This window comes from Cricetulus griseus (assembly GCF_003668045.3).
Source record: "Cricetulus griseus strain 17A/GY chromosome 1 unlocalized genomic scaffold, alternate assembly CriGri-PICRH-1.0 chr1_1, whole genome shotgun sequence".
In the NCBI taxonomy this organism is placed as follows: Eukaryota; Metazoa; Chordata; class Mammalia; order Rodentia; family Cricetidae; genus Cricetulus; species Cricetulus griseus.
The window spans coordinates 210,717,780-210,730,960 of NW_023276807.1; the positions used below are offsets into that span (position 1 = coordinate 210,717,780).

General features: G+C 53.0%; 2 protein-coding genes across 4 annotated transcripts; one reads left to right on the plus strand and one right to left on the minus strand.

Moving 5' to 3' along the window:
• The first annotated feature begins 101 nt into the window (after positions 1 to 101).
• On the plus strand, positions 102 to 6,601 carry Cpne6 (copine 6). 2 transcript variants are annotated; one of them, XM_035452901.1, is made up of 16 exons: positions 102 to 208; positions 1,477 to 1,648; positions 2,000 to 2,179; positions 2,618 to 2,692; positions 2,853 to 2,927; positions 3,088 to 3,171; positions 3,262 to 3,351; positions 3,688 to 3,792; positions 4,013 to 4,099; positions 4,779 to 4,838; positions 5,061 to 5,194; positions 5,268 to 5,322; positions 5,407 to 5,458; positions 5,775 to 5,908; positions 6,036 to 6,272; positions 6,464 to 6,601. In XM_035452901.1, the coding sequence occupies exons 2-16, from the start codon at positions 1,481 to 1,483 to the stop codon at positions 6,599 to 6,601; spliced, it is 1,674 nt and encodes a 557-aa protein (XP_035308792.1). In that variant the 5' UTR covers positions 102 to 208; positions 1,477 to 1,480. The 2 variants fall into 2 exon arrangements, with proteins under 2 accessions (XP_035308792.1, XP_035308791.1); XM_035452900.1 differs by lacking the exon at positions 102 to 208 and having other exon boundaries at positions 1,481 to 1,648; positions 6,039 to 6,272.
• A 3,416-nt stretch (positions 6,602 to 10,017) lies between these two features.
• Positions 10,018 to 11,708, minus strand: Nrl (neural retina leucine zipper). Of its 2 annotated transcripts, none has more exons than XM_035452088.1 (2): positions 11,632 to 11,708; positions 10,018 to 10,339 (listed from the first exon to the last, which is right to left on the minus strand). In XM_035452088.1, exons 1-2 carry the CDS (start codon positions 11,706 to 11,708, stop codon positions 10,018 to 10,020), a joined length of 399 nt encoding a protein of 132 aa, XP_035307979.1. The 2 variants fall into 2 exon arrangements, with proteins under 2 accessions (XP_035307979.1, XP_027245862.1); XM_027390061.2 differs by having other exon boundaries at positions 10,018 to 10,350; positions 11,328 to 11,708.
• Positions 11,709 to 13,181: the final 1,473 nt, after the last annotated feature.

Sequence of the window (13,181 nt, forward strand, 5' to 3'; positions counted from 1 at the left end):
CCAGGCAGTGTCCCTGCCCCTCCCCTCTTCTCCCTCCCAATCAGTCTGTGCAGGGGGGGAGCTGGTGCTGCGGCCCCCCTCCTCCCCATCCAGGCCCCATAAATAGCAGCAGAGCCGGAGCTGGAGCTGGCGCCAGCGGCTGGAGCAGCAAGGAAGTCAGGGGCAGGACCGGAGAGCTGGAGAGCAGAGACCTCAACTAACAGCCCAGGTGAGCCCACCCTTCCTCCCTAATCCAGGCTCAGTCCTCCCATCCCTGGCCCAGTCTCCATAACAACATCTCCTCTAGCTCTCAGAAAAGTCACCAGCCAGCCCTACCTGATCTCCTCTCCACCACATGCCCCTGCCTACCTCATGGCATCCACATTAACTGAGAGACTTGTGGCTGGAAGGCAGAGAGAGCCCCAAGCCCAGACCCTCCCTCCCATATCTAGAAAGATATATCGAGAGGCTGGTATCCAGCCAGGGAACGGTCCCGGTTCTGACAGAGATACAGGACTGTCACACCCTCCTGGAGATGGACACAGGACAGAAGGGGACAGACAGAGGGTGGGGCACTCAGGCACACCAGTGGACACTCACTCAGGAAGTATGGCATGATCAGAGAGCTTCACCCTGAGATCTGGACAGGCACAGATAGAAGGGCTGACCAGCCATGAACTGGGGCCGGCATACCCCTGTCTGCTGCTGCCTGAGGCTTGGTGACTCTGCTGGGGGCGGGTGGTGCGCATGCATCCCACAGGCAGCATGGTGGGGGCCATGGCTCCCCCAAAACCCTGTCGCTAAGAGACAGTGCCTGTGTTGCCAAGAAGTGTGAGAACAGGGGAGGTGGGGAGCCTGCAAGCTTGTCAGGCTCCTGGGGAGCTTACAACAGAGCCCTAGTCCTGACTCTCACTCCCCAAGCCCACCACCCCTCCTTTCCCATCAGCCAACCATACAGTGAGTGAGTGGGGGACACTAAGACAATGGGGACACTTTGGCACGGTACCTTCCACTGCCAACCTGTCTCCCCTTGTCCACTGCAGATTTCTCCCCTAAGGTCCATCCATCAGACCTCCAGGGGCCTCTCCTCCCTCTTCCCCACCCCCTTGCCCCATTTCACTTCCCGAGTGCCAAGACTGAGTGCAGCACTGGCTCATACACCAGTCGGGAAATAGCAGAAGGTGCTGAGACAGCAGTTGGCATAAATCAATCGATGGCCTAGGAGCCAAGACTGCCAGGAACCCACTTCCATCCCAACCCTGCAGTCTTTTCCAGCCCCATCCATGACACCTAGGCTGGCAGAGCGACAGAAGCACAAGGCTCTGGACTCCTGATCCTTACTGCTCAGAGCTTCAGGGAAATCAAATGAAGGGTGGGGACAGTGGGCTGCCCTTAGGACCCCAGGACCTCAGGAAGAAGAGCAATGGGTAGGGCCAGGACCCCCCAGAGATAAACTCCTCCTCTCTTTGTCCAGGCTGTCTGTTCTGTCCCCGACAGTGCCATGTCGGACCCTGAGATGGGGTGGGTGCCTGAGCCCCCGGCCATGACCCTGGGGGCCTCTCGAGTGGAGCTGCGGGTGTCCTGCCATGGCCTTCTGGACAGAGACACACTCACCAAGCCACATCCCTGTGTACTGCTCAAGCTCTACTCTGATGAGCAATGGGTGGAGGTGAGGGCAGCTTGGTGGGGTTCCCCTTGAGTAACCTTTGTTAAACTGAGAAGGAGGGAGGGTGTGTGAGCAATGAAGCCTCATGGGAGGTAATGTGAAGATTCCAAAGGACCTTCTCTAGCCATGTGGGTATGCCATCATTATAAACCCAAGCTATTTGGTCAGAGGATTACAGAGCCACAAAGGGCTGAGGTCTAGTGGGCCAGCAGTACCCCAAATTCAGAAGTCAGCTAAGAAAGAAAGTTGATGGGGAAAAAAAAAAAAAACAAGGAGAGTCCGTGTGGCCAGGGAAGTACAGGGCAGGGACAAGTAGCCTTGGTTCCCAGAGGGTCCTTGTCCCTCCTGCGGCAGGCAGAGCGTACAGAGGTGCTTCGCTCCTGTTCAAGCCCCGTCTTCTCCCGGGTGTTGGCCGTTGAATACTTTTTCGAAGAGAAGCAGCCTTTGCAATTCCACGTGTTTGATGCTGAGGATGGAGCCACCAGCCCCAGCAGTGACACCTTCCTTGGCTCTACAGAATGTACCTTGGGCCAGGTCTGCATTCCAGCTCAGTCCTTTCATTCGCTACCTCACCATCAGCTTCTGCCTCTGGAAGCCAAACTAAGAGCAAGGAGCTCTGAAGCTAGTTCTGAGCCTGAAGCCCTCCCTGCCATCTATGGGATACGCACCCTTGGACAAGAAACTTAACCTACCTTTCCCATCTCAAGTGGGGGGGCGGGCAGGGTTATTGTTATTGTTACTGTTGTTGTTGTATTTGGTGCTGGGGATTGAACCGTGGCTAAATAGGTACTCTCCACTGAGCTACACTCCCCGTCTCAGCACCTCTGTCTTAGGATGCTATAGAAATTGAATCCACTGTAGCCCAATCAAAGAGCCAACCTTATGGACATTCTGTGGGCATTTATTCTCCTACCCTTGGCCAGGGCAGATGAATGCATTATAACCAGACTCCCCCCCCATCTCTATCTTTAGATTGTGTCACAAACCAAGGTGACTAAACCATTACTGCTGAAGAATGGGAAGACTGCGGGCAAGTCTACAATCACGGTAGGCAAAGTCCCTGTGCTCACTATTGGGTCAAGGTTCAATGTCTCCATATGGACATCCATTGTGACCCTGTGCTTATGACCACCTTCACTTATGAGAAGCATATATGGCAACCATTCTGGTGGGAAGAAAATTCTTAACACTGTGTCCTCTTTTATAGATTGTAGCTGAGGAGGTATCAGGTACCAACGACTATGTGCAACTTACCTTCAGAGCCCACAAGCTGGACAACAAGGTTGGAACCCCAGAGTCCAGGCATCGGTGCCCCATTAGAGAGCCACAGGCATCCCATTAGAGACAGACTCCAGAGCCAATGCTCTTCTTAGTGTCACTCCCCCCCCCATCCTCCTCAAAGATCTCACCGGACTCATGTGCCCTTTCCCCTGCATCTCCAGGACCTGTTCAGCAAGTCTGACCCTTTCATGGAGATCTATAAGACCAATGGAGACCAGAGTGACCAGTTGGTCTGGAGGACCGAGGTTGGTGCACAGGGCTGTGGGATGAAGGTGGGCAGATTTTAGTAAAGAAACCTAGACAGGAAGTGACAAGGTCCCTCCTGTCTCTCCAAGGTGGTAAAAAACAACCTGAACCCCAGCTGGGAGCCATTCCGCCTGTCCTTGCACTCTCTGTGCAGCTGTGACATCCACCGGCCTCTCAAGGTAAAGCCCCACTGAAACGGGGGCAGTCCCCTTGAAACATCCAGTCTGCTGTCTGAGACTTTCCCCAGGATACTGCAAGCCTCCTCCCTCTCCCTCCTGTGGGATAAATAACAGCTCACAGCTCCGAGTTAAGCATCCCACAGAGGTGCCTTTATCTGAGGCCAAAACTCCCTGCTAGACTGAGCTAAAGAGTGATGTTTAGCAGGTGGCTTCTGGGTAGTAAAGGACCTCTATTTGAGCCTAGACGCGGTGAGGTCCCTACTACCTTATGTGAGACACCTTTGGAGCCACTACAGAACGTCCCTAACCCTGGCTATCTCTTCCCTCTCCCTTCAGTTCCTGGTGTATGACTATGACTCCAGTGGGAAGCATGACTTCATCGGCGAGTTCACCAGCACGTTCAAAGAAATGCAGGAAGGGACAGCAAATCCTGGGCAGGAGGTGCCAAAGACCCCATCCTGCCCCCAGGACCTCTGGGAAAATCCTGACAGGGGCAGTGCTGAACACATCACTCTAAGTGACTGGAGACAGGGAGGGTGGGGAATGCCCAGGCTTGGCAGAAGGACAGGGTCATGAGGGTGTCGCCCTTGGAGCATCAGCGGGAAGGGGCTCGAAGGTCTACTGGATGGGCTTCTGACTTGCAATGTGGGGTGGGGTCTAGATGCAATGGGATTGTATCAACCCCAAATACCGTGACAAGAAGAAGAATTACAAGAGCTCAGGGACGGTCGTACTGGCCCAGTGCACGGTAAGTCACAGTTCACAACTCAAGCATCCCCTGGCCCTGCCCTACCACAATCTCAGACCCATGCCCTACCTTGCTTTTTAATTTAAAAAAAAAAATTATATTTGTTGGGCATTGGTGGCTCCTCACCTTTAATCCCAGCACTCGGGAGGCAGAGGCCAGCCTGGTCTGCAGAGTGAGGTCCAGGACAGCATCCAAAGCAATACAGAGAAACCCTGTCTCAAAAAAACCAAAAAAAAAAAAAAAAAAAAAAAAAAGTTTGTTTATTGGAGTGTGCTTGTGTGGACACGCCAGTGCCATAGAGCACATGTGGAAGTCGAAGAATTTCCTTAGGGAGTCAGTCCTCTCCTTCCACCATGTCGGTCCTAGACATCAAGCCCAGGTCTTCAGGCTTGGCAGCAGCAAGTACCTTTCCCTACTGAACCATCTCTCCAGCTGTTTATTTTTTACATTTACTTATTTATTTATTTATTTATTTAGTGTGTCTGTCTGTCTGTCCTTCCCTCACTTTAAAGACTTGAACTGGAAAGAAACCCTTGTTCCATCCCATCCTCAGCTGCAACCTTTAAAACTCTAGTATCCCCCTCCCCCTGTACTGTGCCACTTTCCCCATGAAGCCTGGCCAAAGCTTCCACCTCAAAGGACCGTCTCACCCACCTCATTACCCCTGCCCTTCTGCCAGGTGGAAAAAGTACACACCTTCCTGGATTACATAATGGGTGGCTGTCAGATCAGCTTCACGGTAAAGCAACCCCCAGGGTCGGGGTGGGGGTGGGGGGACAGAGGGATGGCATAAGAAAGAGGGAGGGGCTAAGTCCATGCAAACTGAAGGAACACCCCACTCAACTATGAGGTTGCCTGTGGGGTACCTTAGGTTCACCTTGGTCCTTTCAACATATTCTAACTCTGGCCTAGCCCGCCTGTTGGTTCTCACGGATGCAGTATGACCCTTATCTTCACCCAGGTGGCCATCGACTTTACTGCCTCCAATGGGGACCCAAGGAGCAGCCAATCCCTGCACTGCCTCAGCCCACGACAGCCCAACCACTACCTGCAGGCCCTGCGCACAGTGGGAGGCATCTGCCAGGACTATGACAGGTAGGGAGCAGGGTGCAGGTCAGGAAAGGAGGCCTTGCCCAGGAGTGCTACAGCTTTGTCTTCTTCTCTGCAGTGATAAGCGCTTCCCAGCTTTCGGCTTCGGAGCTCGAATCCCCCCAAACTTTGAGGTAGGCTGGGTACAAGAGACAGGAAGACGATGGCAGGGAGCCAGAAAGAAGGTGTCCCTTCACTGTCTCACCTCACTCTCACAGGTGTCCCATGACTTTGCCATCAACTTTGACCCAGAAAATCCTGAATGTGAAGGTAAGCGCGGAGAGTCCCACCGACCTGCAACCACCACAGATGCTTGTAATCTCCTCAGGATCACAGACTCCACTCCCATGCACTCAGCTCCCTGACCCATCCCCTCTCCCATCCAAGGCCAGTCTTCACTTGGGAAGCGCCCTATGACCCAGCATCTGCCCACTTACTTCTCCCGACCCCAGGGCCATCTGACTCTCTCTCTCTGCTTAGTGAGGACCCGGGAGCCATCAGGCAATGACCGGTCTTCTGTGCCTGGAGCCATCCCTGCTGACTTCTGCCATCTTCACCTCTTTTCTCCCCCGCCCCCCCCCCGCAGAAATCTCAGGGGTCATAGCCTCCTACCGCCGTTGCTTGCCTCAGATCCAGCTCTATGGCCCTACCAATGTGGCCCCCATCATCAACCGTGTGGCTGAGCCCGCCCAGCGGGAGCAGAGCACTGGCCAAGCCACGGTGAGGAAGCAAAACAGATGACCAGGTGCTGCCCTGTGTGTCCTCTAATGGTGCCAGGGTCAGGACCTGGGTTTGGAAAGAGTATCGGTGCCGATTCAACCGGTGTTCCCACTCTGCTCGCCCTCAGAAGTACTCGGTACTGCTGGTGCTCACGGATGGCGTGGTGAGTGACATGGCTGAGACCCGAGCAGCCATTGTGCGAGCCTCCCGCCTGCCCATGTCCATCATTATCGTGGGCGTGGGCAATGCTGATTTCTCTGACATGAGGCTACTGGATGGAGATGATGGTCCCCTGCGTTGCCCGAAAGGGGTACCTGCAGCCCGTGACATCGTCCAGTTTGTACCCTTCAGGGACTTCAAGGATGTAAGTATTTGGTGCTCTCTCCCAGTGAGAGGGCTTCTCAACAATTCATGCCCTCCTATCTGCCTTCCTCATCCTCTCGATGTCCTTTTGAAGATCACTGGAATCCGGCATGCCTCTCTGAAGCTTATCCGTTGCTCATTGACCCAGCTGCCCCCACTCTCCTGCCCCTAACCAATCTCCTTTCCTCCCAGGCTGCTCCCTCTGCACTAGCTAAGTGTGTCCTGGCAGAGGTACCACGGCAGGTGGTAGAGTACTATGCCAGCCAAGGTATCAGTCCAGGAGCTCCCAGACCCTCTACACCAGCTGTGACCCCCAGCCCTAGCCCGTGACTGCCTCTCAACAAACCAACACTCCCTCAGTCCTTCAGTGAGTTCTGGGGGACCAAAAGGGTGGATGCAAAAGGGATTCAAAGTGGAGCATTTGAATGATCCATCTTGGCTGCTGTGGCTGGTGTTATGCTTCTGACTACCCTACTCCTCTCAGGTGCCTGTGCTGACCCTTGTGACTCCAATGACCAGTGTCTCTGCCTCTTGGACCAGTGGTGGCCTGGGAGTCCTAGAAGTGAGTGGTGGGCCCTGCTCCCATCTCTTCAAGCCCCATATCCCTCAGTTCTGTGGACCCTCAATAACTTCCTTCAGTGATTGTGACTTTATGGATGTGAATAAAGGGAACTACCCCCAGTACTCCAACCCCTACCCATCATGCTTCAAATGCTCGTTGGAGAGTCCATCACTCCCACATACACCATAGGAAATGGATCCCATCTCTTTCCAAATCTGAGCCAGAGCTCCCCAAGCAAACTGTTGTCTCTGCAGCCCCCCAACTGTGTGCCTGCGGGACCTAAGGGGTCCCTACCCTCACCTCCCAAGCCCAGGGGGTCTAAACAGCATGGGTTTTAATTACAGGATGGAAATGAGGGGCTGTCAAGAGGGCAGGCTGATGCTCTTAGAGCTGTCTCCAGAGAGGCCCCGCTGAGTGTCCCAGGGGCTGAACCCCAGCCCCCACACAGCTGTGGGACAGGCTAAGGAGGGATTGTGGGGAGGTGAAGGAGTGTGGCGGGTTTGCTGATGAGTTAGACTCACAGAGAGAACATCTGCAAAGCCAGGTTTTCCTGGTGAGTGTGTTCATGTCACCACACATACCTAACCCTCTGTGAGTGAGGTTTTGGGAAGTCCAGTCGGGGACTCTTACTGAGGAGTGTTCTTTGGCACTCGTCACACTTGGCTTCTTTAACTGTATATTGTGATAGCAAGTCAGAGCACTATTTCTCCGTTTTCCTGACGAAGGAGTAAGGCTTGATTTTAACTCTTCCAAGGTCAGGAAAGAGCCAGAACTGAGGCTGCCTAGCCACAACACCCACACTCGTCATCACTACAGCACCTTTGCTATCCTCAGGGTCCAGATACGCCATCTTGAGACCTGGTATATGCATGCTATGGCCTGATCTGTGAGCATAAGTGTCTGAGGATAGTGTCTCTGCCCTTGTGTGCCAGTGCCATGCAAATAAGAAAGGGATGCAAGAGACTCAATGGGTCTGGATTGAAACTCCAAAGGACAGAAGAGGACACAAAAGAAATTCAGAGTGGGGGGGGAAGGTAGGAGATGTGCCACATGCCTGTAATCCCATCACTCAGAAAGCAAAAGCATGGCCAAGGGGGGTGGCACACACCTTTAATCCCAGCACCCAGCACACGAGGCAGAGGCAGGTGGACTGCACTGCTGAGTTCAAGGCTAGCTTGGTCTACAAAATGAGTTCCAGGCCAGCTAAGACTACACACTGGGACCCTGTCTCAAAAAAAAAAAAAAAAGAAAGAAAGAAAGAAAGGAAAGAAAGGAAAAAGAAAAAGTAAACCCAGGATCCTGAGTTTGAGGCTAGCCTGGGCTACATAGTAAAAAAGACAAAAGGAACACAGAGTAAAGGAAGGAGAGCTGAGATCCTAGGTGGGCTCCCTCTGCCCCAGCCTCTCCCTGCAACAACGAATGTAAAAGAGGAAGATGCTGAGAGTCCCCATAGGGAGGAGCCCAAGCCAGAGAGGAAGGCCACCACGGATCAAAGACAGGAGGGCTGCAGGAAAGGACTCCTCTCTCAATCCCCTGCATAGATGAAGGATGAGCTAGGCTAGAGGAGGGGACAGAGAGAACAAGAAATGTGATGGGAAGAGAAGAGACAGCTGGTCGGGGGAGGGTAGTGGGGGCAGGAAGGAAGAAAGACATATGGGAGCCACTTCCCCCACACAGGACTGCTTCTCCCATTTATTATGTCCCTTAGAGGACAGATGACAGCGGCTGATGAGGTGGACACTCCCAGCTCAAAGCTTCTGCTCTGCCCAAAGGCCCTCCCCATATGTTGCTGAACTGGAGGGCGGGGTTACCATGGCAACTGTGAGACCAGGGAGGACAGCCACACACAGGCCTAGCCAGGGCCACTGCTGCTCCTGGGCTTTGGTGGTGGTGGTGGTGGTGGTGGTGGTGGTGGTGGTGGTGGTGGTGGTGGTTGATGGTGGGTGAGGCTCCATCTGGACCATTCCCCACCGGCTCCAATCCACTTTCATTGACCTCTAGAACTGAGGTGTACACGGCACAGCTCCACAGAGTCTCTCTCTGCACAAATGAGGCAAGCAGTCTACCACTGAGCTACAGCATACCCCCAATTCCACGTCTCCCCTCTCCCTCCACCTCTCTCTGACTCCCTCTCAAACAGACAGACAAGACAGTAGCCTGAAGCCGTGATAGAGAATTAACTCTTTTTAAATTGCAAGAACATTTAACCAATAACATTAGTTTTTCCTGGGCTTGAGGTTGAATTCACAAAAGCCACACTCTCTCAGCTGCCGGTTATCCTGTGACGTTGCACTTGCTCTGAGTGGCAAGAGGTAACAGAGGCACCCTCTGCACTCTGAAGGCCATCATAGCCTAAAGGGAGCCACAGAGGGCCAGTGCAAGTGAGAGCTACCGCCTAAGCTACAGCCTGGAGGCTGAGGTGGAACAGGATGTCCTTTTGGTTCAGCCATCCTGGGGCCTCTTGGGGAGACCATTTAGACTTGCTCACCGTGGAAGATACCAAAACTAGAAGTGTCAGAAGTCATCCAATCCAAATAAAAGTTAGATGAAGCAACTACAATCAGATGGCGATTGCTTTGCTTAAGGTGGCAGACATATAGTTGAGACTAGTGCCCAGGTCTCCAGGCTCCCGTCCAGGGTGTTTGCTCTGTTGCTTTGGACTCTAAAAAGGCCACTGGATTGAGCAGGGAAAAGCGTCTTGAGTTGACCTATTACTCTATTTGGAGGAACTAAGAAAGATCTTGAAAATTCAGTAGTCCTAACACAGGGAGTCCCAAGCTTCAGCGAAAATGCAGCTTCATTGTCAATTACAGTAGGTATCAAAGCACTACAGGTTGAAAACCTTGAATTAAGAGCTAGACTGGTGGGCGATGCTGCACGGCTCCCTCTCCTCCCATTGAGCATGCCACCCGCCCATCCCCCACACTTCCACTCTCGGTACAGGCACTAGTCCCTGCAGAATTCAGTACCCTAATCATGAAGGCTTATGGCCTGCAAAAGGGAAGGAGACTCATCTCCAGCAAAGGACGAGCATCTAACCTCTGGCATGCCACGAGGGTCAGAGGTTTGGGGGTATTTGTATCGACATACAGGACCACGAGTTGCGATTTGGTGAATCATACTCTCCTGTATAGTGCCACCTACCCAGACACCCTCAAACCGCCACACCCCCTGCCCTAGAGGCTCAGAGGAAGAGATGCGCGTGGTCGTCGGACCCAGGGCCGCTGGAGGTCAGCCGGTCACAGCGGGCCTTGTAGAGGTCGCGCTCGCGAGCCAGTCGGGCCACCTCGGCTCGCAGAGCGTCCAGCTGGGCCGCCAAGCGGGCGCGCTCCGCCTCCAGCCCGCGCCGCTGCTGCAGCCGCTTGGAGCGACAGGCCTGCGCGTAGCCGCGGTTCTTGAGCGTGCGGCGTCTCTGCTTCAGCCGCAGAGCCTCGTCGCGCCCGCAGCCCCTCAGCTGCCGGTTCAGCTCGCGTACAGACATCGAGACCAGAGCCGCGTCCGAAAATCTGTCGGGCAGCTGCGGAGGAAGAGTGCAGGGAACAGATCTGTGCAGGTCCCACCCGGCTAGACAGGTGGGACCTTGGGAAAGCCCCTGCTGCATGCTCGCTCTTCCTCCAGACCCCACCCCAAGACACACACACACACACACACACACACACACACACACACACACACACACACACACACACACACACACACACACACACGTGTCTTGTGGCCCTTCCGCAAGTGTCGCAGTGTGAGCTCCGCCCCCCGCGTTATGGCGAGCCAATCGTGCCTCTGGACGCTGCGCACCCTTCAACTGTCCGCAACATCCTGGGGACCCTCGCCCAGACAAATCCTGCCCTTGCCACAGACGACACGTTTCCCTGTCCTGAACACCACAACCCGGTGACCCTCAAGGATTTGGATTACATCCTAATGCCCTCAACACCCATCTGTGTCTATAATTAATAGGATGAGTCCCAATCCTTTCTGAGAAGGTTAGGCTCCGGGAAAAACACGGAGCCTTGAAAAAGCCAACTTCAACCACAGCCTTTACCCAGCTAGATTCCACACATCCTTATCTATTTGCTTTTACATAACCGCTCATCCCCCACAATGCTCTTAAACTCTAAGCCCTTTTCCCTTTGAGACCGCTTCTAATCGTTTGCTTTGTTTTGTTTTGTTTTTTTGGCAGGGTCTCACTGTGTAGTCGTGGCTGGCCCGGTATACACTAATTAGACCAGGCTGGCTTCTAACTCACGGAAATCTGCCTGAATCTGTCTCCCAAGTACTGGGATTAAAGGTGTGAACCACAACTCTTGGCCTCTTCCTTGTCTTCCCTCTGTTCCCCATAATTCAACTATTTCCTACTATTTTGAAAAATTGATGTAGTTTTTTTTTTTTTTTTCAAGGACCTTGCTGTCTCTTTCCAGTCCACAACCCTCTCCAGGAATTTCCCTCTCTTGATGGTTTCTTTCCCTAAGACTTCCTTTTCTCATGGTCACTCACCTGGGCATGCTGGGCTCCTGTCTCTCCTGGGCTCCCTGAATAGTAGCCATGGGGCCCTTCTACAGGAACTGGGCCCTGATTCTGTAGTAGCTCCACAGCCTCGTCAGGACTCAGCCCCAGAACCTCATCAGACCCCAGCTGCTGCTGCAGGGTAGCCAACCAATACAGCTCCTCCAGGCCTGGCCTGGGGCCCTCACTGCTGCCCACCAGGCCTGGCTCACTGAAGGTGGGTGAAGGAGGCACAGAGCTGTAAGGTGTGGAGCCCAGTGAGGCTGTAGGGAGTCCAGATCGGCCCTCCGAAGGCTCCCGCTTTATTTCAAACTTCATCAAGTCAAAGTCATTAACATATTCCATAGCCAGGGGACTCGGGGGAAGAGCCATTCTGGGACTGAGCTGAGAAAGGTGTTCCTGCAAGAAAAAGGGAAAGTCTGAAACTCTCGGGGGCTGCCTGCTATCCCTCTCAGTGTACTTCCTTCCCCCAAGACCCAAGTGCCCTGAAACTCGAGCTCTGGGACTCCAGAGAAATAATGCAGCCGTCTTTCCTGCACAGTCACTTCCAGGTGGCTCCTGACAGACAATAGAAACTGGAAGCCTGAAGGACAAAATGAACAGCACAGCCTCTCACCCCTTTGGTGCCTCTGGATCCATGAAAAACAACAGCAACATGGCAGTGCTCAAGACCCCAGTGCTGGGACATGCTGAGATGGTAAGCTCTGTCATCTCCAGAGGCACCATTCCATTTACAAGCAATGAAAATTTGTGCTTCGTTAACTGTGGTTGTGTGTGTGTGTGTGTGTGTGTGTGTGTGTGTGTGTGTGTGTGTGTGTGTGTGTGGCTGTGTGTTTATATGTATGTGGCTGCGTGTGTGTGTGTGTGTGTGTGTGTGTGTGTATGTGTGTGTATGTGGCTGTGTGTATATGTGTATGTGGCTCTGTATGTGAATGTGTGTGTGTGTGTGTGTGCCTGTGTGTGTGTGTGTGTGTCTGCGTGTGTGTATGTGGCTGTGTGGCAGTGTATGGTTGTGTGTATATGTGTGTGTATTGTTTCTGCATGTGTGTGTGTGTGTGTGTGTGTGTGTGTGTGGCTCTATGTAAGTGTGTGTATGTGGTTGGGGGGTCTGTGTGTATATATGTGACTGTGTGTATGTATGTGGCCCTGTATGTGGTGTGTGTGGCTGTGTGTGTATGTGTGTGTTAGAGTAGTGGGAAGACACTATGCTGTGAATTTCAGGGTATAAGGATATTGTGCCGTTATCTTTATCTCTCAAAGCCTTCAGGATAGTGTCAGTTACACATTTGTTCTGTGGGTTAGTCAACAGACAAGTCTCTTCTATAAGAGGCTTTCTATGGGGAAAAAGTTTCCAGAAAGATCTGGACTAAGTGGCCACTCTCTCCTTGAGGCCAATCTCTCCAAAGAGAACCCATGAAGACAGACCTTTGATTTAGAACCTGCCATGTTAATGTGTGTTTGCGCAGGTTGCCTTTGCTTTCTGACCTTGATGTTCACTGCACGAAGTTAGACTTTGGAAACTTCCCCCAAGAGTGTTCTGTGGAACACTGATTCTGAGAAATGCCCTAGAAGAGGTTTATACGCAGGTAATTTAGGGAAGGCTGCCTCTTAGCCCCATCTCTTACAGATTCATAAGCACGAAAATATATTAATCCAAGAAGCCCTTGAGCAAACCATCATTCAACAGAGTGTACCAAATTTCCAACACTAAGGAGTTCTCACATGTTCACCTCTGCCTCACTAGCTTACACTCCCAGTCTGCAAGCCCCAGCTCCGGTCCAGTTCCCAATAGCAACAGGCACACCCCCAGGCCCAGAAGGGGAAGTTGGGGGCCTCATCCCCCAG

Coding starts and splice junctions, on each gene's coding strand:
- Cpne6 (XM_035452901.1), top strand. CDS start 1,481: ATGTCGGACCCTGAGATGGGGTGGGTGCCTGAGCCCCCGGCCATGACC. Junction 3,172..3,261: donor AGTTGGTCTGGAGGACCGAG/GTTGGTGCACAG, acceptor TGTCTCTCCAAG/GTGGTAAAAAACAACCTGAA. Junction 4,100..4,778: donor TCGTACTGGCCCAGTGCACG/GTAAGTCACAGT, acceptor CCCTTCTGCCAG/GTGGAAAAAGTACACACCTT.
- Nrl (XM_027390061.2), bottom strand. CDS start 11,708: ATGGCTCTTCCCCCGAGTCCCCTGGCTATGGAATATGTTAATGACTTT. Junction 10,351..11,327: donor CAGGAGCCCAGCATGCCCAG/GTGAGTGACCAT, acceptor CTTCCTCCGCAG/CTGCCCGACAGATTTTCGGA.